Source organism: Tenrec ecaudatus, chromosome 14 (genome assembly GCF_050624435.1).
Source record: "Tenrec ecaudatus isolate mTenEca1 chromosome 14, mTenEca1.hap1, whole genome shotgun sequence".
NCBI classification, from domain to species: Eukaryota; Metazoa; Chordata; class Mammalia; order Afrosoricida; family Tenrecidae; genus Tenrec; species Tenrec ecaudatus.
The window spans coordinates 83,162,552-83,188,458 of record NC_134543.1 but is presented as its reverse complement, the minus strand read 5'-3'; the positions used below and the strand labels follow the sequence as shown (position 1 = coordinate 83,188,458).

Below are 25,907 nucleotides of genomic sequence, written 5' to 3'. Positions count from 1 at the left end.
AGGCGTAGGAGCCAGCCCCGCGGGGCCGGGTGTCCTCTGGCCTGGCTCTCCCCTCACCTTCAGCAGCTCTCTCTTTCCAAGTTGTGGCCCTTGCCAGGCTGGCGTCCCAGCCCCGCCCCTCTCTCTGGACGCATCTCTGGGCCCCATCATCACCCGGCGCCGGGTCCTCCCTCCTGCCCCCCCCTTTCTCCTCCTTCCTTCCTTCCCTCCCTCCCTTCCTCCCTCCCTCCCTCCCTCCCTCCTAGCTCCTGCACCAGGAAACGGCCCGGATCCGGCGGCGGCCCGTGAGATCTCTAACCTGGCAGGCGGGCGGGGTTGGAGACCGGCTGGGGTGGGAGTAAGGGAGGAGCTGGGCCTTTGGGCTGCCCCCGTGGGAGCTAGGAGTAGAGATGGTGGCGGCAGGAAGCCCTGGGCTGTGGGTTTCCCGGGAGGGAGGACAGTCATTAAACACGGATTCAGCCACACAGCTGGCAGACCGGAGGGGACAGGGGCTCAGACCCAGGCGCTGGAACCCCAGCCCTTCCCAGGCCAGACCCTGCTCCCTGGCATTCCCTGCCTAGCTCTGATCTCCCCCTCCCCTTCCCAGGGCACCAAGCTGGCTGGGAGGATGAAAGGCCCCAGCTGGGGGCTCCCTGCCACCAGTGCTGGGTCCTAAGAGCTGCCATCCAGGCTGGGTGAGTGTCCCCTTGTTTTCTCTACCCTGGGCACCCCCCTGCTTCTCCCACCTCCCCCATCTGGCACCCCTGCCAACAACCTCCTGTCTCACTCCTAGAAATGCCCTCAGCCCCTTTCTCCAGCTAAAAAGGTGTGCACTACAGACAGTAGGCCTGGGGGAGTCACATGGGCCCTAGTGGCTGTCTTATTACGGGGGGAAAAAAACAGTCTAAAGTGTTTGAGAAATAAAATGTACTTACTTTACATTTCATTTGGCATCATCTGAGTTTCACAGCCAGCCCCCTCCATGACTTCATTCCCTGGTCCTTGTTCCTCCTGGCCTGGTTAGTGGTCTCCCTCCCAGCACACACACCCGCCTCCTGCCCCGCGCCCACACCTCTCCTACCCCTCTGGGCTGGCCCAAACAGAAATGCCCCTTGGGGATGGGATCCCTGTCCACGGATCCATGCCAGTCTTCTACCCCTGACCCTTACAGCTGTCCGCATGGCGACCCCAGCCTCCGCGCCAGACACACGGGCTCTGGTGGCAGACTTTGTGGGCTACAAACTGAGGCAGAAGGGTTATGTGTGTGGAGCTGGCCCTGGGGAGGGCCCAGCAGCGGACCCGCTGCACCAAGCCATGCGAGCAGCTGGAGATGAGTTTGAGACCCGCTTCCGGCGCACCTTCTCGGACCTGGCAGCCCAGCTGCATGTGACTCCTGGCTCAGCCCAGCAACGCTTCACCCAGGTCTCTGATGAACTCTTCCAAGGGGGCCCCAACTGGGGCCGCCTGGTGGCCTTCTTTGTCTTTGGGGCCGCGCTGTGTGCTGAGAGTGTCAACAAGGAGATGGAGCCACTGGCTGGGCAAGTGCAGGAGTGGATGGTGGTCTACCTGGAGACGCGGCTGGCTGACTGGATCCGCAGCAGCGGGGGCTGGGTGAGAAGCTTCTCAGTGGTTGCTCAGAAAGCCCCTCCGCAAAGCTCATCTCCATGGGAAGGTGGGGGCTTGGATTTGGGGGGGTTGCTGTGCTGGCGGGGTGGCGAGGCGTGGGGGGCTGAGTCTTCGATGGGACTGCGGGCATAGCACTGGACTCTGCCCGGGCTGCCAGGCAGCCTCACTGAATGGGCTCAGGGTCCAAAGCAGGACACAGAATACATAGTGCCCAAGGCCCACCTTCAGGGACCTGGTGTCAGGCAAGGCCTCCATCTGTCAGGGACCTTACCCACCCACCTGACTCCTGGGCTGGGGGCGGGGCAGTCAGCCCTGCCTTGGTGAAGGACACTAGTCCTGACCAAAGCAAGAGAGGGAGAGGGGGGGAAATGAGCCAGACACTCAGAGGGGGAGAGCACCGGGGGCCCTGGGGACAGGGGTGAGAGGGGGCTTCTAGGTAGCAGAGGTTGGCCAGGGAGGAGCTGGGTGTGAGGTAGTGTTCACAGTGGACGGAATGGGAACGCCTCCTCCTTTTCTCCACTCTTCCCCGTCCTGATAGCCCTTTCTCCTTTCTCTCCTACTTCCCTTCTCTCCCACAGGCCGAGTTCACAGCTCTGTACGGGGACGGGGCCCTGGAGGAGGCGCGGCGCCTGCGGGAGGGGAACTGGGCCTCAGTGAGGACAGTGCTGACAGGGGCCGTGGCACTGGGGGCCCTGGTAACTGTAGGGGCCTTTTTTGCTAGCAAGTGAGGCAGCGCAAGGCTAGGTGGGACTAAGTATGGCTGGGAGGGCACGAAGCAAACAGAGCATTGGCCTGGGAAGAAGTCCCGTGAATGGATGGGCAAGGAACAGGGAGGGCAGGGGCAGGGCAGGGTGTGTGGCCGGCAGGTGGAAGGAAGGGTGAACTGGGGATGTATTGGGATGATCAGAGGGCCAGCAGGTGGAGTGATCCCTGGGAAAGGGGGAGGTGGGAGGGATCATGCTTATGGTGGGCATGCAGCACCTTGCCTGGAGCTTGGGGTGCAGCCCCAGGGAAAAGGGGAGCTTGCCCAGGGGTTGCATCTCCATTGGATGAGGGGGATTTGGGGAGAAGGCAGAAGGCACATTGCTTTGGATGGATGAAGGGGTTCTCAGGTACTCGTGCAAAGCGGCTGTTGAGAGCGGGCTCCCTGGACATGTGTGTGCATGTGCACACGTGCTCGTGTGCATGCTGGGCTGCTTGTCTAAGCTGCTGGCAGTGGGAGTCTACTCGGAGAACACATCCCCTGTTGCTGTGGCCAGAAGGGCTGCTTCCCTGCCCCTGCTCCTAACCTCCCATGCCCCTCCCTCCCCCCTTCTGTCCTGAAGCCTCAAGGCTGAGGGCAGGGTGCAACACTGTATCCAGACCGAGGCCTTGGCCCTGCCCGCAGAAAGTGGTGAGCAGGACTTAGGAGAGAGTGGTCAGCAGCTGGCCGGGTTCCTTCCTCACCTCCGTCCTGTGCACCCTGCACTTGCTGCTGCCTCCTGGGCTCTGACAGATAGGCAGGGCCAGGAGCCTGGAGCCTGGGCGGGGAGGCTTCAGGAGCTGACACTGCCTGCCTGCCTGCCAGCCACCTTCCTCTCCCACTGAGGCACAATGGTGTCTAGAGGGGTTCTTGTCCTGGGACCTCCGTACCCACAGTTAAACACTAAATTGTGGCTCCAACTAATTTTCCTCAAGTGTGCGGACATAAACGTGGATTGGGAGCACAGTGGGGCCAGTGCTGAGGCGTTGAGGGGAGCCTTGCAGCTCGAAAGCCCTCCCGTGTGAGAGGGATGCACTCGCTGTGGCCAGCCTGTTGGGGCACTGGGCGGTGATGGTGCTTGATCTGGGGCCGGGGCATGGGTTCTAGAATACCGACCATGACCTAGAAGCCCATGACCTAGAAGCCTTCCGCTTTCCTTGGAAGCCGCGCTGTTTGCATGATGGTTACTTGTCGGGCCCTCACCCCCTGGGGCTGTTCACTTCAGGGCTGGCCTTCCAGAAGGCCGGATTCTCTCCAAGAGGAAACACTCCCTGCAGACGCTCTCCCAGAGTCAGACTGCACTGCTGCACGCTCGCTCCCGGTGCGGTGTGACTTGCTGCTCGCCAGGGCTGACTTCCGCTGCACGTGCTCTAGAACCCTGCCTGCCGCGGCCAGCTAGAACCCCGTTGGTTCTTTTTGGAGATTGTCTCTTGGTCCCAGAATGTGGCAACGTAGTTGTGCTGGTGAGACTGTGGGACTGAAATTGGCCTCAGGTGTTTAGTCCAGACATTTGCTGTGTGGAGAGGGCTGCACTTTTTCATGGTCTTTATAGGGGAGGTGGCCGGCTGCCTGTGCCACTGTGACTAGGTGGAGAGCGCAGACTCAGAGTTGGTCTGTGGCGGGCAGTGGGGTGGGGTGGGGGGGGGTCTCTGACTTGCTCAGGACAGAAGAGGCCGGTGGTTTTCAAACTGCTTGGCAGAGCCCCAGAGTTGTGTAGGGCTCACCTCAGGAGTCCTTATGGAGGTGGGGTGAGCAGGCTGGGCTACTTGTCCTCAAACAGAACAGCTCCCCTTAGAGTTGTCTTACATATCGGGGTTCAGGGTAAGATTTTATTTGAATTAAGGAGTTTGCTGCTGAAAAGGAAAAAAATAGTTGGATAACCACTGACTCCAAATTGGAGCCTTGCCCCCCGGGTCTGGGGCGGACACGGCAGCCTGCCCCCTGCCACAGGATGCCTGCCGTTAGCACTCCTGTGGGCCTGCAGCAGCAGGGGCAGCAGGGACCAGGACCAAATTGCCATGACCAAAATGCCCTGCTCTGGGCCTTCCTCCCTGGGTAGGAGGAGAGGCTATTTGACCCCTGAGAAGGGTCAAGGGCTTGGTCTAGATTCCTGGAAATGTAGCTAGGCTGGGGCCACAGTGGGTAGACTGCCTTGTCATGCCCTTCTTAGCTCACAGGGCACGGGACCCCAGAGACTTCCGTCAGGGAAAACTAGGGACTCTCCTAGAGCCATATGGTTCCTTGGGGTTAGCTCTTGGCCAAGAAGGCTGAGGATGGCTCCCAATTTTTAGATCCATTTCATTAAAAATAATAATAAAGGAAGTCATGTAGTTGCCATTTTTTCAAAGATTAAATCATGGAGAGGGTGTTTCTTGCTCTCCGGAACCCAAAGGGACAAATAGGGACTTTGCTTTGGCCAAGGAAGAAGCAGAAGTAGGGCAACTATATCCTGTGGTTATTAATCCCATGTCCCACTTATTTTCTGGCATATACCATTTACTTTTTTAAATCATAAAATGGCGGGAGAACAGATTCGGTTAGTTTAGAAGAAAAGAAAAAAGCTCTATAAATATAAATATATATTCCTGTATTTTTATTTAATAATTTATAAATACCAAGTTCATTTGACTTTTATTTTTGTGTACTATGTAATGGTCGTATTAAAAATAAATAATAAATAAATAAATGGATGAATGAATGAATGAATAACGCCCAGAAGTTTCATGAGAAGGATTGAGCAGGGTTTGTGACTTCTGCACTGGTCACCTGGGTGGGGTCAGATCAGAACATTCTTTGATCCCATCATCACGTTATGATATTAAGGTAAAGAATTAGAGCAACAGGCATTTGGGAAAGAGTAGAGACTGAAACAGACAAATATAACCTTCCCCCAAAGCCCACTCCCCCACCCAAATGCTCACAAAAGGAGAATTCCATCAGTGCTGACCTAAGCATTACTGAGAGAGAGAGAGAGAGAGAGAGAGAGAGAGTGTGTGTGTGTGTGTGTGTGTTGTTACTTTGGGACTGCTGCCAGAGAAAGGGAAAGAAGCACAAGGACATATGCCCCAACCTTTTGATTGATAGAAGCCAGGTCTGAATTGTGACTCAGCCTCTGATTAGGAGGAGGGGACAGGATTTCTCCATGGACACCCTGCTGCACAGGAACGCGCGTGGGATGGTGCGGGAGGGGGCAGTTTGTTCTGCTGCGCATCGGGTCCCTATGGCTTGCAAACAGCTTGATGGCACCTCACAGCCACCACCACCTTGCTGCCCGCCTCCGGCTTAGAGTAGGCCTGGCAAGATGGGGCCCCTGCTTTTCCTTCTGGGCCCCTGAAACATCTACTTTCAGCCATATTACTGCAAGCTGTGACGTTGGATGGGCTTGCCAGGGGTTATGTAGTCCACCCCTCTGCAGCTCCTGTGTAGGACCACATCAAAATTATGTCTGACAGGAATCATGGTCCTCCTTTTAAATTCCGTGCAGCCATGTCCAGTCTTCGCGTAAACCAGTGCAATAGACTGGTGTTTGGGGTTTGTGTGATAAATGGAATTCTTGCAGCGTTGCCTTTGCAGTCTCTTGCTATAGGGAAATATAGAGAGTTGCTTGGTGAACATGACATTAGATTATTAGATGCTCTTAATAGTTAATGTCACCAAGCTGTAATGGTTACATTTAACTCCACTGCTGTGTGATTGGTTTAATGGCTGATTGATCGATTTTTGCCAAGTTATAAAAGAAGTTCTGCAACATTTTACTGTAGCACATAAAAGGTAAAACAATGGGAAAGGTTAGCTTTTCACAGGCGAGGTAAAGGGACCGCGGTTTCCCAGTGAGCCGACACCAAAAGGAGATGTAATGTGTGGGAAGCATCCTATGAGCAGCATCCCAAGGCTGTGGCTCCTCTGAAGAGCACTGCACCATACAGTGCCGTTCACACTCCTCGCTGGGCGCCGCAAAGCCTGGATCAGTTACTTGAGGAGCAAAAGGTTTTGTGGCGACTGTGAGAAGACACTGAGTGAAGTAGTGACAACCATACTTGCAATAGCCGGCACCAAGTATGAGGTTTGCACTATTGTTTCTTCCGGAAACAACAACTTGGGACGCAATAGGTCGTAAGCTTATTCTACCAAGCCTATCAGTTTTCTCATATCTGCTGCCTTGTGATGACCTGGCCGAATCTAGGGCTCAACTTGGAACTATCTAGGAATATGGAAAGCCCCGTGGACAGTCAAAAGAACAACCAGATCTGTCTTGGACGAAGCACCAGAGTGCTTAGGGGAGCAAAGTCTCACATACGTTGGACATGTGGTCAGCAGAGCCGTGTCCCTGGAGAGGGAGGTCATGCTTGGTGAAGGGGAGAGGCAGTGAGAAAGAAGAAGGCCCTCCCTCCACAGTGGCTGCAGCAATGAGTTCAACCCTAAGAACAGCAGTGAGGACGGAGGCGCAGGGCCGGCGGAGCTCTGCTCTGTCGTACAGAGGGAGGGTCCTCGCTAGGAGTCAAACCCGACTCAGAAGCGCCAGATGACAAGGAACAGCGCAGGACAAAGACGAAGCTTTCTGCCCTTGGAAAGATTTGCTGTCTCGGAATCCCCCGGGCAATCCTAATCTAAAGCCACTACAACGGCTGGATGGCAGAGTCTTGAGGAAGGAATCCATGGATCATGTGTCCTGCCGACAGGGCTCCCAAACAGCACTTCTGATAAAAATGTGAACAACACTTAGTTACAATTTTTGGCAAACAGATAGCGACATTGTGTTTTTCCTTCAGAGCAGATATTATGAAAATGTTAAAAGCAGCGGTCTTAAATGCAGACATAAGCATGATATAAATTAGCAACATTTTAAAAATCAGCCAGACAACAAATGAGAACAGAGAAAGAAAGGAATACACACTTCTTAACGACACAGTAAATATTCCGGCATCTGCGCGCTAAGCACGGTTCCTGGCGCTCGTGTTGCCGACCTTCTTATCGGGGACAAGCAAAAATGACATCCGTCTTACAATATGGTAAGAGGTGGTAAATGCTATGGAGAAAAAGGACTCCTTGAAGGGACTGAGAAGGTGTATGTGTAGGTTTTGATTTTAAGTAAGGTAGCTAAAGAGTGGCTCATACCTGGATGGCTTTTGAGTCAGGCGTGGAAAAAATAATTTTTAAAATGGACTTACTGACTTGAAAAGGTGTTTCTATATCATATTGGGTAAAAATGAAGAGATTAGAATACATGTACCGTATAATCCCTTTTTGCTAAAACGTGTGTATGCCTCTGTAGCTATTTGTACATTAGAAAAAAATCACAAAGGGTATATGCCAGAGCATCCTTAAGTGATTATCTCTTGGTAGTACATTATGGGTAATTTTTTAATTTTAATTTTGCTAACAGTAGGTTCTGCTTAAACACACATTTCTGTCATAATATCTTAAAGGTTTTTCAGGTACAAAATATATAAAAAGTTAACTAAGCAAAATATTGGCAGGGTAAAAGCAGCCCAGAGGAGACCCTCGTGTAAATGACCCTCCATGGCCCAGAGAGTGGCTGCAGGTGGGGTATTAGAAGGTAATGGGAGTACACTTCAAAGTAGAGCTAGCTAAGTGGTAAAGGCTCCAAGGTTATACATCTACCCACAGACAGGGAGCTGAGTCTAATTCATAGTGATAGGGTTCCTGAGGCTCTAAATCTTTAAGGAAGCGGACAGCCTCATCTTTCTAGGAGCAGCTGGTGGGTTTGAATCACATACCTGGAGATTAGCAATCCAACTCAGCAGCACTACCACGGCTCCTTTTTCACCCTGTCAAGTAGGAAATACAGTGTAAGCCATATACTGATAGTTTCAAAACGCCTGTGGGGAAATGAATGAATGTTTGGAAGCTTCCCCATAATGCAGTTTTAGAAGTAGTCAAAAAAAAGAGAGACACACACAAAAGAGAAACAAACTTTAGTAATATATTTGAATCCAATATAGCAAAAATATAAATTCTCAATGTGTAACTGATATTAAACAATTACCAATGAGCTATTTTCTTTTTTTTCATATTAAATCTTTTTTTCTTTTAAAATCATTTTATTAGGGGCTCGTACAATTCTTTTTTTTTTTTAACATTTTATTAGGGACTAATACAACTCTTATCACAATCCATCCATCCATTGTGTCAAGCACATTTGTACAGTTGTTGCCATCATCATTCTTAAAACATTTGCTTTCTTCTTGAGCCCTTGGTATCAACTCATTTCCCCCCTCCCTCCCCACTCCCCTTTCCATCATGAACCCTTGATAATTTATAAATTATTATTTTGTCATATCTTATACTGTCTGACATCTCCCTTCACCCACTTTTCTATTGTCCATCCCCTATGGAGGAGGTTATATGTAGATCCTTGTAATCACTCATTATGATTAGAATTCTCAAGTACCAACCAACTAAGAAATAGAAAATGATGACATTTTGGAAAAAACAAAATTACCTTCCCTGCACCCTCCAGGCATTGCCACTCTCACCACTGGTCCTGAAGGGGTCATCTGTCCTGGATTCCCTGTGTTTGCAGTTCCTATCTGTACCGGTGTACATCCTCTGCTCTAGCCAGATTTGTAAGGTAGAATTGGGGTCATGATAGTGGGGGGAGGAAGCATTTAAGAACTAGAGGAAAGTTGTATGTTTCATCGTTGCTACCCTGCACACTGCCTGACTCGTCTCCTCCCCTTTCATATTAAATCTTCAAAACTTCAAAATCCAGTGTGCATTTTATAATTTTAGTATTTCTCAATTCAAATGAGCTGTATTAAAAATGCTTAAGAGCCACATATTAAGTGGCTACTATATTAGACAATGTAATTTTCTATCACAGAATGTTACTATAACATTTCAAAGGAAATAATGATAATATATAATTTATTAAAGGTTCACAAGGGTGGGAGAGTGGGAGGGAGGGAATTAAAGAGGAGCTGAATCACAGGGCTCAAGTAGGAGGAAAATGTTTTGAAAATGATGGCAGCATCTGTACAAGTTAGTTTGATGTGATTGATTTATGGATTGTTATAATACCTGTAAGAGTCCCCATAAAATGATCAACTAAAATGATATTTTTCAAAGGAGTTAAAATAGGAATGAGATTAGAAAGAGGTCCAATATTTTGTTATCTAGTGAGGAAACTTCTGGATTGAACTGGAGATGTTCAAGCCTATCATTTTGCTTAAATTCTCTTTTTCCAAACTCTACTTACTTTTTCCTTGTATTGGCACATTTCCCCCTCTTCTGGAGCATAACACCCTTTTATCATTGTAATTTTGTTTTTTCCAAAATGTCATCATTTTCTATTTCTTAGTTGGTTGGTACTTGAGAATTCTAATCATAATGGGTGAATCTGACACCATTACTTAATATGTATAAACATCTATATATTCTCATAGGGAAACTTATCTCATTGATATTCTGTTTGCATCAACAACAGGAAAGATACTAATTTTTTTCATTGCTGAAGAGCATTCGGTTCACACTTATTAGCACACCGTGGTGGGCAATGGGCATGAAATATAATTAGGGCTGTGCCCTGCCTTCCACAGCTTACAATCAAATAGAGAAGGGTCTTACAAGTCACAATTCACCTAGCATTCTAATGCCTAGCTCTTTGTAAAATCAATATGCATATTAGAGAAAGCCTGGAAGTGGGAGTTATTTGTAAAATTTGAGTTAAAAATAACATGATTATTGAAAACTAGAGATCAGACCATTTTAAGGATGAAAATCATTCTACCCAGAGTTGATCACTATAAACAGTTTTGCCTGTGTCTTTCCAGTCTTTCATCTCCTTTTATATTTTATGATCATACTGTACATAGAATTTTGCGTACTTAAATTTAGTTGACCATTGTATTGCGAACATTTTTCCTTGTCATTAAAAATGGTTTGAGGGCATCATGACTACATGAAATGATATCCTATGTGACGGTTCTTTTCAAAATCTCCCCTGGGACATGTGTTGACATTTTTTCACTCTGATGGATGTGTTTCTTTACAGATCTTTACCCACTTTTTAGGTGATTTATTTAGAACAAATTGTAAGAAATACAACTTCTGGGTTAAGTCTCAACATTTTTAAAGTTTTTGATATGAGTAACTAAAAAACAAAGATTTTCTGGGACATGTTCTTCCCGCCCCCCCCCCCCCGCATGCCTAATTTAAAATTCAGATATGCATAGTTGTAATCATATTTCATAAGGAGACTTGGTGGCACAGTGATTAAAGCACTCAGCTGCTAATCACCTGCTGCTCAGAGGGAGAAAGAGGCAGTTGGCTTCTCTAAGATTTATAGCTAGGAAACTATGGGTCAGTTCTACTCTATCCTCATCTCTGATTGGGAATGGACAGTATGGGGTTAATAATATTTCATGCATAATTTTATATTCTACTTTTTTGACCTAACCAAAAATGTCTCTGCTTGTTATCACACTATATGTAAACCTTTTAATAGGTGAATAATCTTTGATGAGGATATTATCATAATTTACCATTATCTAGTGTCGGGATTTAGTCTTTCTCCAAATTTCATTACGATACATAACATAATGTAATTTTGGGGTATTACAGCAGATCTCAGTCATTATGATCTCAGCTGTGAAACCTAGCTTTGAAGCTCCCTGTTCACTACTCAATAGTGAACAAGTTGCATACTCTTTAAGACTCACTACCACGCCCCTCCCCTCCCCCAAAAGGACATAGTTTGGAAAAATCTACTTCCTGGAGTGTTTCCTCACCCCACCCCCACCCCCGGTTTAAATGAGGTATTAAGGAGCCTAACCTAGTATAGAATCAAAAATAAAATTAAAAAACATTTTCTTAATCCTATTTTCTCCTAGTTGGCCTGCTTAGTTTAAATGAGACACTAATAAATCATCCAAATCTCGATCAGGTTCTGATCCAATCCGTGAAGACCTTTGTTCCAGAGATCACCATCTTTCAGAGCTTGTCTGTGGTGCTCAACCAGTCCGCCCAGATTGCCGGCGCCTGGGATGGCTGGTCCCGAAGTAGTGATGAGCGCCTGTGGCTCAGCTTCCAGTCCCCCAGTTCCTGAGGTACGTTACAAATTGGGATGAGGGAAACATTTTGCACAAGTGAGAAGTCTGTTTTTTGTTGTTGCTTGCTAACAGGGATCTCCGTTTTTCTGGATCCTTCTGCCTCTCTGCCACCTCACACAATTGGTTGGGGTTGTTTGACACTTTCTGGTTGGGCGTCTGTGATTTCAGCTCTCAAACCTCACTTTATTTGGCTTCAGAAATCCTTGCCCTGGTGACATAGCGGTCACGCGTTGGGCTCCCAACCGCGAGGTGTGAAGTTCAAAACCACCAGCCTTCAAGGAAAAAGACGGGCTTTCTATCCTAGCCTCGGAAACTCACCGGGCCCTTCTGCCCAGTCCTGTAGGGTCACCGTGAGTCCACATCGACTTGCTGGCAGTGGTTTTTGCAAAAATGGGCCGTTTCTGCCTATTTACAATGGGCCTTTCCCGGTTAGGGCTGGTCGCTCGCTCTGGTTGCAGTGATAAGGTGGGACTGAACTTGGGGGGCCGGGGGACTTGGGGATCCGGAAAGCACCAGGCCGCAGGGCGGCCCCAGACAGCGAACAAGGCAGCCTGTGCATCGAGGACTCACCACGCACGTGTTCTGTGCGGACGATGCCGCGAGACGAGCGCGAATAGGCCCACCCCTCACCTCCAGCGCCCGACCTGGCTGGAAAAGGGCCTAAAAGATGCGTGTTCCCGGCGGCGAGGAGGGGGTCTTCGCGGGAGAGTTGACAGAGGCTGGTTAAAGCACTGCTGGTTTAGAGGCTCGGGTCTGGGTGCGGGCACACTGTGGAGCGAGGGGTGCGGAGACATGCGGGCCCTGAGCGTTTCTGGGTAGGAGCTGGTCTCCTCAGCCTGTGGGTGACAGGTGCGACCCGGCAGTTGAGACACCGGCTGAAACTGGAGCAGCGCAGAGCGTGGGAAGAGGGCGGGTCGATCAGGGCTCAGGACTGGTAGATGGAGAACAGCGTTCCGCCCCGCTTCCTGGTTGGGAATGGTGGCGCCCGTGGCCCGATGAGCCACGGGAACGTCCTCCCGAAGCGCGCCATTCCGAGCTCTCCGTCCCTAGCCTCAGTCCAACCTCGGGCGCTCTCCTGGGCAGGCCCGTCCCCAGAACGCGCCGCGAGGTTTCCGCTCGCTGCCTGCCGAGAGCTCCCTCCTTGGCGACCACTCAAGCCAAGATGGCGGCCTCCAGGCACTCAGTCATGTGACCTCGGGCTTTCCGGGCTTTAACCAGGGCAATCCGTTTGGGGTCAAAGTTCACCTGTCGAGTAGAGGGCTGGTGGTGGCAGGTCTTCGAATCTCGCGAACCAATCGGCATCCGTTACTGGACCACTGCGGTGAGGCGCCCGGAAGATTGGTCCGTCCCACTTGATCTAGGCCAGGGGCCAATCAGGAGGCGTCAAACCCATCATGGGCCCGCCCATGGGCGGGGAAATGGCAGGAATGTCGTCACAGCGTAGCGGTATTGTTACCTAAGGAGGCGGGACGTAGGTTGATTGACAGACGACTTTCCCCTACCGGGATTTGAGCATTTGGCGCAGTGTCCCGCCTTAGAGGCGGGATCTTCCTTGATTGCCAAGCAGTATTCCCCAATGGGCTACGAGCTCGTGGTAACAGGCAGGAGGCTCGACTAATGAGCCCTTGGCGTGGCCCACGCAGCTCTCCAATCGCTGGGCGGCGGGCCCCAGTCTGAGCGGCGATGGCGGCGGCGGCGGCGGCGGCGGCGGCAGCAGCGGGGGCTGCGGGCGGTCGGGGCTCCGGGCCGGGGCGGCGGCGCCATCTTGTGCCCGGGGCCGGTGGGGAGGCCGGGGAGGGGGCCCCGGGGGGCGCAGGGGACTACGGGAACGGCCTGGAGTCTGAGGAACTGGAGCCTGGGGAGCTGCTGCTGGAGCCCGAGCCCGAAGAGGAGCCGCCCCGGCCCCGCGCCCCCCCGGGAGCTCCGGGCCCCGGGCCTGGCTCGGGAGCCCCCGGCAGCCAGGAGGAGGAGGAGGAGCCGGGACTGGTCGAGGGGGACCCGGGGGACAGCGCCATTGAGGACCCGGTGAGGGAAGGAGGGCGCGCGAGCGGGCCGGCGGCCGGGTCACGGGAGGCGCCGAGCTCGGGCGAGCGAGCGGGCGGCCGCCGGGGGGTTGGGTGGGCGGGGAATAACGTGGCTGGGGCCGGGCCGGGGAGGGGACCTCGGCCGCCCGAAGGGCCCCGGCGGGTTACTTGGGGTGTCATGGGTGGCTAGCCTTGTTGGAGAGAAGGTAACCTGCGCTCCTTTCCGTCGCGCCCCCCGCGCGGGGCGGGGGGTGGCTGGGGCCGCGCGCGTGCCGCGGAGCGAGGCACGGCCCCTGCCCCGGTTCCTCGCAAGCCCTTCTCCATCGCCCTCCGCGCTCGTTGTAGGAGCTGGAAGCGATCAAAGCTCGAGTCCGGGAGATGGAGGAAGAAGCCGAGAAGCTCAAGGAGCTGCAGAACGAAGTGGAGAAGCAGATGAACATGAGCCCGCCGCCGGGCAATGGTGAGTAACCGGCACCGGCACGCGGACCCCGAGTCCTCGCGCCGGCCAGCTTGCAGCGAGAGAGGACCGAGGCGCCCCGGAGCTGCCGTCTGAGCGGTCCGCTTCGAGGTGTGCGTGCCTCCGACTTAGGGGACAGAACCCACGGGGCGGCGATGGCAGGCTCGACTTCCTTTGTCCCCGTCCAAAATGTGTTCTTTGTTCTTGCTGGGCTTTTCCTGGAGGAGGTTGCAGTATTTGACCTTCAAGTCTAAATGTTCTTCTCTGAGTTAGAGAACCTGCAGTTACCGGGAGTCTCTAAGAAAGACCGCCCAGCCACAGGGGGGCTTTACCCTAGTGCCTCGGCCCACCCACTTAATTTTGTTCGCATTTCAAGGTACTTAAACCAGAGCTGTACAGCCGAATCATGGACTGGGATTTGCTGTGCTGTTCTTATGATTGTAGTACATCGTTTCCTTCCGTGGCTATTTAGTGGTTGCCTACTGTGTGCTAGGCACTGTTCAGAGTATTGGGGACCAGGAACAACAGCTCCAACTCAGCCTTCATTGAGCTTTTATTCCGGTGGTGGTTTAGGGGTGGAGGACGCATGGATTGGTAGAGTAGAAAATCATTCCATTTCCTAATTATTTCTTGTTCAAAGCTGGCCCCGTGATCATGTCCATTGAGGAGAAGATGGAGGCTGATGCTCGGTCCATCTATGTTGGCAATGTATGTAGTGGGGCCCTGTTGAGCCTTGGGGAGGTGGGGGGGGCTCATGGAACACTTATTTGGTGGGGTGTGAAAGGGCTCCCTCCAACATAGGTGGTAGGTTTTAGCAGGGGTGGTGTGGGGGGTGGATATAAAAGTCAATGATCAGCGGTGGCTCTGGGGTGAAAAGTAAATTTGTTCCTTAAGAACCAGACTTAGTTTCTTTATGTATATGAGGGGCCAGTCTAAAAGCTATGCAGAGAGCTTTTTGAAATGGGTGTTGGAGTTTGCTCCGTGTCTTGTGAAATATGCCCCCCCTTTGTCCTCCCCCAAATCAGGTGGACTATGGTGCAACAGCCGAAGAGCTGGAGGCACACTTTCATGGCTGTGGTTCAGTCAATCGCGTTACCATACTCTGTGACAAATTCAGTGGCCACCCCAAAGGGTAAGTAGAAAAGTAAGTTAAGATCCTTTTGATCAGTTTAAGTTGTTGAAATAAGTACAGCTTTAGTATTGGTAGGTCTTGGGGGTTGCACATGTATCCCTGTAGGGTTCAGTTAATACAAACGAAGTGGGTCAGCTAATACGTGAGTTCTTGAGGTAGAAGAACACAAATACCTGGCTCCAGCTGGTTACACTCTTAGGAACATCTAAGCTCCTTGGGTGCTCTATTGTTGTCTAAGAGTGTCCGGAATTTTGACAAATGATACACCCAAACAGATCCGTCTGCAAGTTGTATTGGGCCTTTGAGCTAGCTATCTGCAGCCTCAATTACAAACTCTTTCAGGTTTGCATACATAGAGTTCTCAGACAAGGAGTCAGTGAGGACCTCCTTGGCCTTAGATGAGTCCCTTTTTAGAGGAAGACAAATCAAGGTAAGACCCATGCCGGTTCCTCTTGTCTTTTGGGGGGCGGGTGGAAGGGGGTGGTGGTGGTAAGCCCAGCATCCTGCAGGGCTTACTTTTGTGCTCTAGGGCTTCACAGAGTTCTTGGAAACCATGGGAAGAAAAGACAGTGGCATTTTCTCTGCTGCCTTTTAGAAGCTCCTCCTTCCTAATGAATGTCCATTAACCACGGGCTGCCGACCACACGGCCAGCCATTCAAAGCCACCTGTTCTGAAAAGCGAGGCTGTCTACTCTTGTCATGAGTTACCGTCTCAGAAAGCCCGTAAGGGCAGTTCCACCTTGTCCTACCTATAGGGTTCCTATGAGTCGGAATCAACTGGATGTCTGAGCAGTGAGTGGAGTCTGTCATTCATTCCTAGGTTATCCCAAAGCGAACCAACAGACCGGGCATCAGCACAACAGACCGGGGCTTCCCACGAGCGCGCTACCGGGCCCGGACCACCAACTACAACAGCTCCCGCGCTCGGTTCTACAGTGGCTTCAACAGCAGGCCTCGGGGTCGCGTCTACAGGTCAGGATAGATGGGCTGCTCCTCCTCCTCCTCGCTTCCCATGAGCCCTGTATATGTCTTTCTCTCTCGACCTGAGGCCCCTCCCCTCCCTCGGTCTCCAGGGACTTGGTCTCCTGCCTGTGCAGGGTGAGGAAGGTAGTTGGAGGCCAGGCAGTGTCTTCATCTTTTCTGGAGCAGAAATTGGTGATAAGGGCTCTGTTCTGAGAGCTGCTTCCTCCCCCAGCCTGGTTCCCTCCTTTGGAATTGGTGGCCCTGAGCCTGTTTGCACTGGAGGACTAAAGGAAAGGACAGCCCTGGGGCAGGCAGGCAGTAAGAACGCTGCTGGGGTACTTGCTGCTGTTCTCAGACCCGGGAGGGCTGATGTCTGAGCCTCCCTTGGAGGGCTAGTCCATCCTCACTAGCAAGAGTACTGGGAGGCTGTGGAGCGATTTGCTCTTCAAGGTAGCTAGTGCTTTGTAGGATTTAACTTTCTGACTGGGCACAGCTCATGTTATTGATATATTTTAGTCTCTACCTTTAAATAGAAATGTGGGTGCTTTGTAAGCTCACCCAGTCTGCTCCCAGGAGTTGAGGGCTTCCAAAATGTGAGGGCCTCGAGTAAGAGCTTTAAAGTGGACAGCTGGCTCAAACAAGGGGAGTCGCCGCCCTCCCCCTGTGTCTCGTACACATTTCTTTATTGTCACTGTTAACCAAGAAGTGCCCCGTCTGCTTTCACGTGTGTCACTTTTGGGGCTTTGGGGGTCAGTTTTAGGACACTTGAAATTTTCTCTGCCCCTTTCTTTCACAGTAACTGGGGCAAGGACCCATGGGGAGGGGCTTGTATGGAAATAAATATCCAGTGATCATGTTAACACCTAACTCTCCTTCTTTCTTCCAGGGGCCGGGCTAGAGCGACATCATGGTATTGCCCTTACTAAAAAAAAAGTGTGTATTAGGAGGAGAGAGAGGAAAAAAAGAGGAAAGAGAAAAAAAAAAAGAATTAAAAAAAAAAAAAAGAAAAACAGAAGATGACCTTGATGGAAAAAAAAATATTTTTTAAAAAAAAGATATACTGTGGAAGGGGGGAGAATCCCATAACTAACTGCTGAGGAGGGACCTGCTTTGGGGCGTAGGGGAAGGCCCAGGGATGGGGTAGGGCTGCTCGCTCCCTGGGGAGTCGCCATGGACACGTCTCAACTGCGCAAGCTGCTCCCACGTTTCCCTGTCCCACCTCACCCCTTGGGGGCTGCTCAAGGGTAGGTGGGCATGGGTGGTAGGGTTGTTTTTGTTCACCCAGGGCTCTGGAAGGACACCAATCTGTTCTGCTTGTGACCTTCCCTCCATCTCCTCCCTGCCTTTCACCCTCCTGCCTGCTTCCTGTCCTGCCAGCTCTTGCCTCCCCCCATCTTCTCTGCTCCCTGCCCCTCCAGATGACCTGGTGATCTGTTTTGTTTCCTTTTGTGTTTCTTTTTCTGTTTGAGTGTCTTTCTTTGCAGGTTTCTGTAGCCGGAAGATCTCCATCCGCTCCCAGCGGCTCCAGTGTAAAATTCCCCTGTCCCCCAGGGGAACGCACTACCTTGTTTCAGGGGTCTTGGGGTGTTTTTTTCCCCCCTCCAGGTTTTTTTTTTTAATTTGTTTTGTTTTCCTTTGCCTTTTTTCCCCCCTTTTATTTGGAGGGAATGGGAGGAAGTGGCAACAGGGAGGTGGGAGGTGGATTTTGTTTATTTTTTTAGCTCATTTCCAGGGGGGTGGGAATTTTTAAGAAAAAAAATGTGTCACGAATAAAAGTTGTTTTTGAAAATAATAATTGGCTTTGGGTGTAAGGGTTATTTATCTAGCTGTGTTCCCAGGTGGCTGTTAATTCTGTTTTGTGGAAGTATTAGTGTTGTGGAGGGGAGGTTCCATTTGTGAAGTAAGGGAGTAGGAGTTAAATGACAGCTAGCAGGAACATTGTGTTTAGCAAAGGATGGTGGATTTTTCTGGATAGCTTGCAGCCCGATTGGCATTTGAGAGGTGAATTTAAACCAAGCTTGAGAGAATAACAGTGGCCAAATGAGTGTGACTTAATGGCACTTGTATGTGTGCCCTGTTAAAACTTAACTGGAAGTGGATTACTAAACTAGATTCCCCCCCCCTTGCTGCCCTGTGTCTCCAACTGCTCCCCCCCCCCCCAATCCCTGGTAGAATGAGATTTTATACTGGAGTCTGGTAGGTTTTCTTGGCTTCTTTGCTCCAAGGTGGACTTGAGGAATACCAGTTTGTTTTTCACACTATGCGGAAACAAAACAAAACTTAAGTCAACTGTCTGCAATGACCGCTTAATGCATCTAGCTCCGCGGTCTGATGGGCATTTCAGATGTCCTGTCAGCCCCTCTCGTCCACTTCATGCCTGGCTGTTACCCACAGAACTTGAAAACCAACTTTCTATTGTCTGGCTGGCCCCACAATGGTTGGCTCCCAGTGGCCTCTGCCCTTTTCTCCAGAAAGTGACTAAAATTCTGTCGTCCAATAGTATTCACCTGGAACCCTGGTGATGCGTCCACCATGTCTGCTGTCTGCAACCTTAGCAATTTAAAGCTGCCAGAACCTTAGTAGGAACGAGTCTTGGAAACCCATGGGGGCAGTTGTGCCCTGTCCTACAGGACACACTGGAGTTGAATGCACTTGCCGGCAGTGTTTCATAGTGTTCACGACTGCATGATCACATTTCACCGTACTATTGGCCTCCAAAACACGCTCCCCTCATTCCAATAGCGCTCCCGTCCCACAGAGCTGGTCCTCTGCATTTCCAAGGCTGTGCGTTTTGGAGCCAAAAAGTTGCCTCCTCTTTCCCACAGAGCAGCTGCCCTGTAATTAGCAGCACCAACGTTTAGCCCGTCATGCCACTAGAGCTCTGTGGAGATTTAAGATACTTTTTTTCCTAACAAGATTCAACTAGGGAGGCTTGGTGGCGTTGTGGTTACGAGTTGGACTATCCCATAGCCTTTGGAGACCTTTTTTGGAAAAAGGTGGGGTTTTCTACTGTGAACAGTTGCAGTCTCAGCAGGTGTGTGGGGGGGAGGCGAGAGGGTTGCTCTTAAAAGTCAGTATTGACTGGATGGCAATGAGCTTGGGGTTTTTGTTTGTTTACATGCAGCCAAAATAGTGCTGTTAATCTGATTGTAGAAGCAATTTACAATGGCTGATGATGAGCAGGAAAGTGAATTGAGCTTTCTCGATTCTTTCAGCAGCCCTGGTGGCTGTGGGTTAGGCCTTGGGCTGTTTACCGCAAGGCTGGTGATTCAAACTCACCAACCACTGGAAGCAAGCTGAGGCTGCCCCCTTCAGGATTTGCATTTATAAAGGGTCAGCATCCGTGGGAATTGATTCCACAGCAATGAAAGGGTGAAATACAAACTTGTGCTGAAGCTAAGGCCAGGAAGGTGTCATCCGCCAGGGGGCACTAAGGGTCTATTTAAAGGGGTCTGTAATGGATAAAAGGATTTTAGCCTGTGAATGTTTTTGTTGATCCTTCTCTGGTCTTAATTTTCTATGCTGTGTGAATTCTCACCAAATACTCTCTCATCGTGCTCTTGCTCTGCTTGAGAAACTGCCCATCTGCATTGCAGGGACCTCCTAGCATATGCCTCTGCCTCTGAATTGAACATTCTTAGCCCTGCTCCTGCACTGCCACCAATAAGTATGAAGTAAATGCAAGTAGGGAACCACGCAAAGCCACATCCTGCCCTACCTCTGATGGGCTACGCATTTCAGTTGAGTTTGATTAAAATGCATTGCTGGGGCTTTCTTCCAGGCTGTCGGGCCTGTCTCCAACATCCTCTATCAAAGTCATGCTCATCCTTCATTAGCCAAGTCTCGTAGCCTTGAAACCTGATCCCTAGACAGACCTCATCACTCCTGTACTCCAACACGATGGAAAGAGCCTGGAAACCTGCAGGAAGTTTCAGCTTGTCTGACAGGGTCCCTATGATTTGAGCTTCATTTAGGTTTTGGGTTTTATAGGCATCCCTGGGGGGTACAAATGATTAATGTGCTTGGCTGCTAACCAAAGGATGGGAAGTTCATGTGCCCCAGAGGCAACTCTGAAGAGACTTGATCTACTTCCAAAAATCAGCCATTGAAACTCCTATGAAGCACAGTTCCACTCTGACACCCGTGACAACTGACTCATGGGCAACTAGATTTTAGTTTTTATAAGTGAGAGAATTGGTTTTTAAAACTACGGACTTTCCAATGGGTTGCAAACTCATGGAGGCCATGAGTGATTTTTTGGATTCCCTCATGGTGCCTGCCCTTGGGCGATAGCCAAGGGGTAGTAGTTCACCTGGGGGTTGACTTGCTAGAGAAATATTAATAAAGGCTCATGTCATTTCATCCTGGACCGGCTCATTTCTATCGCTGTTGAGTCAGACTTTCCACCTCACCCAGACAATCCAGTGCCGCCTCAACAGCTCATTTCCCGTGAGTTGTCCCCTCTGCCCAGTGGTCATCGTAAAACAGGGTTTTGCAGATTACTTCTCAAGTACCAGGTACAGCTGTAGATGCTGGTTTGCTACAGGGAAAGGACTCATCAAGGGAATTCATGATGTTTTCTAAAGAAAGGTGCCATTATGACAGCCCTCGATGGTGTCTCATCAAAGACATAAAAATGGGCTTTTTCCATTCTTAATCTGAGATGTACTTCACACCATAAAATTCACCCTGTCAACCCTGTACAATGTATTTTTATGGATGTTCATAGTTAGCAACAAACACCACTTCCTGGGTGCAGAACATTCTTCATCGTGCAAAAACTACAAAAATCCAGTCCTCGCTTAGTAGACCCCACCACCCTGGCAGCTGGGGCTGCTCCTCTGCTTGCCACCTATGTATTTGTCTTTCAGGGACATCTGAGAGCAACGGAATGGTACAATGTGAGGGAGCTTCAAAGAAATTTGGGAAAAATTTCATTTGTTCGGGGTTTTTTAAAGTTACTTTCACTGAGACCACAAAATTGCATTTTGTTTATTTTTGTTTACAATGAAGTACTCTACACATTTGTATAAATTTTGTTAGAAAATAAAAGGAAAAATAATGAAATTATTAACATTCATAAAAATGTTTTTTTCCATTTTTAAAAATCGCTTTATTAGGGGCTCATACAACTCATCACAATCCGTATATACATCCATTGTGTAAAGCACATCTGTATATTCATTGCCATCATCATTCTCAACATTTACTCTCCACCTAAGCCCTTTGCATCAGGTCCTCATTTTTCCCCTACCTCCCTGCTCCCCCCTCCCTCATGAGCCCTTGATAATTTATAAATTATTATTTTGTCATATCTTGCCCTGTCCGACGTCTTCCTTCACCCACTTTTCTGTTGTCTGTCACCCAGGGAGGAGGTCACATGTAGATCCATGTAATCGGTTCCTTCTTTCCAATCCACTCTCCCCCACCCTCCCAGTATCATCACTCACCACCACTTGCCCTGAAGGGATTATCTGCCCTGGATTCCCTGTGTTTCCAGTTCCTATCTGTTCCAGTGTACATCCTCTGGTCTAGCCAGACTTGCAAGGTAGAATTCACATCATGATAGTGGGGGTGGGGGTGGGGGGAGAGAAAGCATTTAGGAACTAGAGGAAAGTTGTATTTTTCATCATTACTACATCGCACCTTGACTGGCTCATCTACTCCCCTAGACCCCTCTGCAAGGGGATCTCCAGTGGCCACAAATGGGCTTTGGGTCTCCACTCCGCACTCCCCCCCTTCATTCACTGTGGTAAGATTTTTTTTTTTTATGATGCCTTATACCTGATCCCTTCGACACCTTGTGATCGCACAGGCTGGTGTGCTTCTTCCATGTGGGCTTTGTTGCTTCTGAGCTAGATGGCCGCTTGTTTACCTTCAAGCCTTTAAGACCCCAGATGCTATATCTTTTGATAGCTGGCCACCATCAGCTTTCTTCATTTGCTTATGCACCTGCGTTGTCTTCAGCGGTTGTGTTGGGAAATTGAGCATCATAGAATGCCAATTTAATAGAAGAAAGTATTCTTGCATTGAGAGAGTACTTGAGTGGAGGCCCAATGCCCTTCTGCCACCTTAATACTAAACCTATAAATATAAGCACATAGATCCCCATCCTCATATATATTTGCATATATACATGTCTTTATCTAGACTTCTATAAATGTCCTTTGCCTCCCAGCTCTTTCCTCTATTTCCCTTGACTTTCCTTCTGTCCCACTATCATGCTCAGTCCTCACCTGGGTTTCAGCAATTCCTCTTGGTTACATTACCCTTGATCATGCCCTACCAGGCCTCCCACACCCACCTCACCAACAATTTGGATCACTTGTTCCCTTGTCCCTGGGTTTGTTAACACCACTTCCTTTCCCAACTCCCCCATCCCATGTCCTGTCGGTCCTGTTGTTTTCTCCTCCGGATTGTTCATCCAGCCTATCTTATTTAGACAGACCTGCGGAGATAATAACATGCACAAAAACAAAGCAAAACCAAGCAACAATATACAACAAAACAACAAACCACTGACAAAGAACAAAACACAATAAGAAAGAAAAGTTTGTAGTTAGTTCAAGGATCGTTTGTTGGCCTTTAGGAGTATTTTCCAGTCCAGTCTGTTGGGGCACCACGCCATGGCCCCAAAGTTCACCTTTAGCATTCCCTGGGGACCTTGCCACTCCATTCCCTTGCTGTTCCGCTGCACTCCCCCAGTGCTTTGCCTCGGTGTGGTGGGATCAGGTCGGGTGCAATTCCCAAACTTGTCTCCTCCAGTGCTGTTCCCTGCAGGGCCATGGGTCAGTGAGGGGTGTCATGTCTCATAGTGGGACTGGCCATGTGGTCCTCTCTCTGGACTGGCTGCTCTAATTGGGGACATTGTCCTCAAGGCATGGTGGACCTGGTTCCGTTATCTACAATGTTTTGAAGCCCCTTAGCATGTGGCCATTTGTGGCTGGTTTCATTCACTTGTCATAATGTCTTCCAGGTCCATGGTCTATCACTGCTTTTGATGGTGGAATAATCATGTTATAGCAAGATCCCACATTTGGTTTATCCATCAGTTGTTGGCTGTTGGGGACGTTTGCACTTCACTGTTCCAGAGAACATGTTTTTGGCGTGAAGCTGAAAATGACCTGCAGGAGCACTGTCAGGCCAGTAAATCTGGCCTTTTTCATGTATTTGATTGTTTTGTTTGCCCTTTTTCTCTCGGTCCAGGACAGTGGTTCTCAACCTGTGGGTCGCAACCCCTTTGGGGGCCGAATGACCCTGTTCACAGGGTCTTCCCGTTCATAACAGTAGCAAAATTACAGTGATGAAGTAGCAACAAAAATAATTTTATGGTTGGGGGTCACCCAGCATGAGGACCTGTATGAAAGGGTAGTGGCGTTAGGAAGGTGGAGAACCACTGGTCCAGGATCCCAGTGAGAGCTATCAGTAGTTTTGGCCAGGCACCAAGTAGTGCTCAAGATTTAGTTCCTGGAGCTACTTACAAACTACCTGACACGGAAGTTACTTGACTAAGCCTCAGTTGCCCCATTTGTGTTTCATAGATATTCTTCCAGTGCCCCGTTTTCTTTGGCTTTACTGCTTTGTATGAAAGTTGGGATCTTGCTCTTTCATCTACTCACTATCCAGGAGTTGCTCTAGCTTTCTGGTTTTTGCATTTTCCCTTCCTTTTCAAGCGGTTGTACAAGCACCAGGTTCGCTGATCTGCTGCTTTGAAGCCACTCCTCTCTGTACTTGACCGTGCTGTTAGCATATAAATGCGACGGTGGCTTGACTTCCCATATGCGCTTCCAAAATGTCCAAGGGCTTTCTCATCTACCATCACACTTGTTCTCAGTCTCTGGAGTCGAACAGAGCCGTTTTCCTGTCTGGTTGCCCCTCCGGCCTTAGGAATGCCACAGACCTCTCCTAGGAAGCGTGAGATGCTGAGGGTGTCACTGAAGGAAGCAGGAGGAACAGCCAGAAACACCTTCACGACTGTATGGCAAGCGCTGTAATCTCTCTCCACTCACACACGTGTCCTGAGTGTGAAACCAGGGATAAACATACGCGCAATGCCTATTTCATGGGGTTGTGAAGATTATTTCAGTCCAAATGTGTGGGCCAGCAATGCTACAGTCACTGCTGTGAGCCCAATAGCATGGTTCAGTCCATCAGCCACTGAACTTCATACATGAATTGGCAGAGAGGATCGAGCCAGAAACACTAGCACGCCAGGAATCTGAACATAGTAGGTCTCCCACTTGTCCAGGAGAACCTCGCCCTTCTCCTACTGTGCCCTTTGCTTAGAGGTGGAAGCTCTGTATGAGGCCGCGCCTCCCTGGTCAAAGGTCTCACTGCCTCTGGTGAAGTGTCATCACCTTCAAGATGAGATAGGTCTGACCTCCCTCTTCCTCACTAATATTCCCAGCGTTAGCGGGATTTTAAGTTCCTTGACAGATGACCTATGCCTTAAATATCCATGGCGGTACTGCTTGGTAAATCAGGCACAGGAAACACCAGCTGTGAAAGAATGTCCAGATATAATTCAATAACTTTCTATGTGTCAGACATGGTATTTCAAAGCTGAATAAGATACTACCTGTCTTCCAATGGTTCCTTGGGGATGTGGCAGGGAGGTTGGGGGAAATGGGGAGGTAAGAGCCAAGAAAATGTTGCATAATTGATTGTGGTGATGATTGTACAACCCTTCTTAATATGATTGAACTATTAAATAGTTTGGGGAGTAGATGTTCAGAACTGTTTATATACACACATGTTAAAACATACATATATATGCACACATACATCCTGCCTTCAAGGAGCTTCCTCAGCAACCCTTTCAGGAAACTGAAGGTTCAGAAATTTACACAAAGTGGTAAACCCAAGCCTGAGCTAGTTTGGGGATCCTGGCATTGAGGTGGAAGACTAGTCTACCACCTCCCAAAGATGCCTTAAAACCCATCTCGCTTCCAAGGGAAACCAGCCAAGACTGGAAGGTAGTGGGTATGGTGGCCATCTCACTGCCACTGAGTTGATTCCAATGCCTAGGGGCCTCTTCAGGACAGAGCAGACTTGGCCCGGGGGGTTTCTGAGTCTGTAACTCTTGATGGGAGCAGGGAGCTTTCTCCCTGGGATCGGCTGGTGGCTTTGAACTGCTGACAAGGCGCTTAGCAACCCAGCCCAGAAACCATTACGCTACTTGGGTTCCTTGGTTTCCATAGTGCAAAGCAATGAAGAACTCCAACTCTGTGATCTTCGAGCTTCTCACCAACTTTGTAACCATGGGCAGTGACTGGGCCAGAGCTTCCGTTTTCTCATCGGTAGGAAGATACTGTCTGGGCATCCATTACCTGTTCCTGCCCAACATCCAGTCCTGTTTCTGCCGACCACGCCCAGGTTTTGATTTCTTCCTCCGAGGATGTCAGAAACAGGAGTGGTGTGGTCTGTTACTGAAGTGAGGCCTTCATATGCTCTCTGGACACGAATCGTCAGGGGGCAGCCCAAAGATACAATCCAGCTGGTGTTCATTCATCCAAGAGAAGCCCCGGCAAATGCTACCAGCCCCTGGGACACCAAGGTCAGCCGGCACAACGTAGCTCACAAAGACAATGCTCTACGTCCTAGTTTGGTGAGTGATGGGTTTTAAAAGCTCATGGGCAGCCATCTAAGATGCAGCTATTGGCCTCTCCCCATCTGGAAGAGAGAATAATGAAAACTGAGAGGCATAGAAGCTTTTAATCCATTGCATGAATAGACCACACAGACATCAGTCTCCCCAACTCTGGGAGCAGAACACATGGTGTCTGGATAGCACTCCTAACGGCTCTGAAAGAGATCACGTTAGAGAGAACGGGTGGGAAGAGAGGGGGGAAGGAACCCCAAGGTATAATAGCGACAGGGTTAGTGGTCCGACTGGTGGAGCAGGCAAGACTGT

The 25,907-nt window shown here is 49.8% G+C and overlaps 1 protein-coding gene and 1 long non-coding RNA gene across 3 annotated transcripts; one reads left to right on the top strand and one right to left on the bottom strand.

The window, feature by feature from the left end:
- Positions 1–224: 224 nt before the first annotated feature.
- LOC142426298 (bcl-2-like protein 2) lies at positions 225–18,163 on the top strand. 2 transcript variants are annotated; one of them, XM_075531804.1, is made up of 7 exons: positions 13,087–13,443; positions 13,788–13,902; positions 14,540–14,607; positions 14,925–15,031; positions 15,374–15,461; positions 15,852–16,003; positions 16,881–18,163. In XM_075531804.1, exons 1-7 carry the CDS (start codon positions 13,102–13,104, stop codon positions 16,918–16,920), a joined length of 912 nt encoding a protein of 303 aa, XP_075387919.1. In that variant the 5' UTR covers positions 13,087–13,101; the 3' UTR covers positions 16,921–18,163. The 2 variants fall into 2 exon arrangements, with proteins under 2 accessions (XP_075387920.1, XP_075387919.1); XM_075531805.1 differs by lacking the exons at positions 13,087–13,443; positions 13,788–13,902; positions 14,540–14,607; ... (2 more) ...; positions 15,852–16,003; positions 16,881–18,163 and adding exons at positions 225–284; positions 587–674; positions 1,151–1,590; positions 2,184–4,665.
- Positions 5,319–12,803, bottom strand: LOC142426299 (uncharacterized). The gene is made up of 3 exons (XR_012779738.1): positions 11,989–12,803; positions 8,086–8,136; positions 5,319–7,044 (listed from the first exon to the last, which is right to left on the bottom strand). It is a non-coding gene; the product is annotated as an uncharacterized LOC142426299 (long non-coding RNA).
- Positions 18,164–25,907: the final 7,744 nt, after the last annotated feature.

Coding starts and splice junctions, on each gene's coding strand:
- LOC142426298 (XM_075531804.1), top strand. CDS start 13,102: ATGGCGGCGGCGGCGGCGGCGGCGGCGGCAGCAGCGGGGGCTGCGGGC. Junction 13,444..13,787: donor ACAGCGCCATTGAGGACCCG/GTGAGGGAAGGA, acceptor CGCTCGTTGTAG/GAGCTGGAAGCGATCAAAGC. Junction 13,903..14,539: donor GAGCCCGCCGCCGGGCAATG/GTGAGTAACCGG, acceptor TCTTGTTCAAAG/CTGGCCCCGTGATCATGTCC.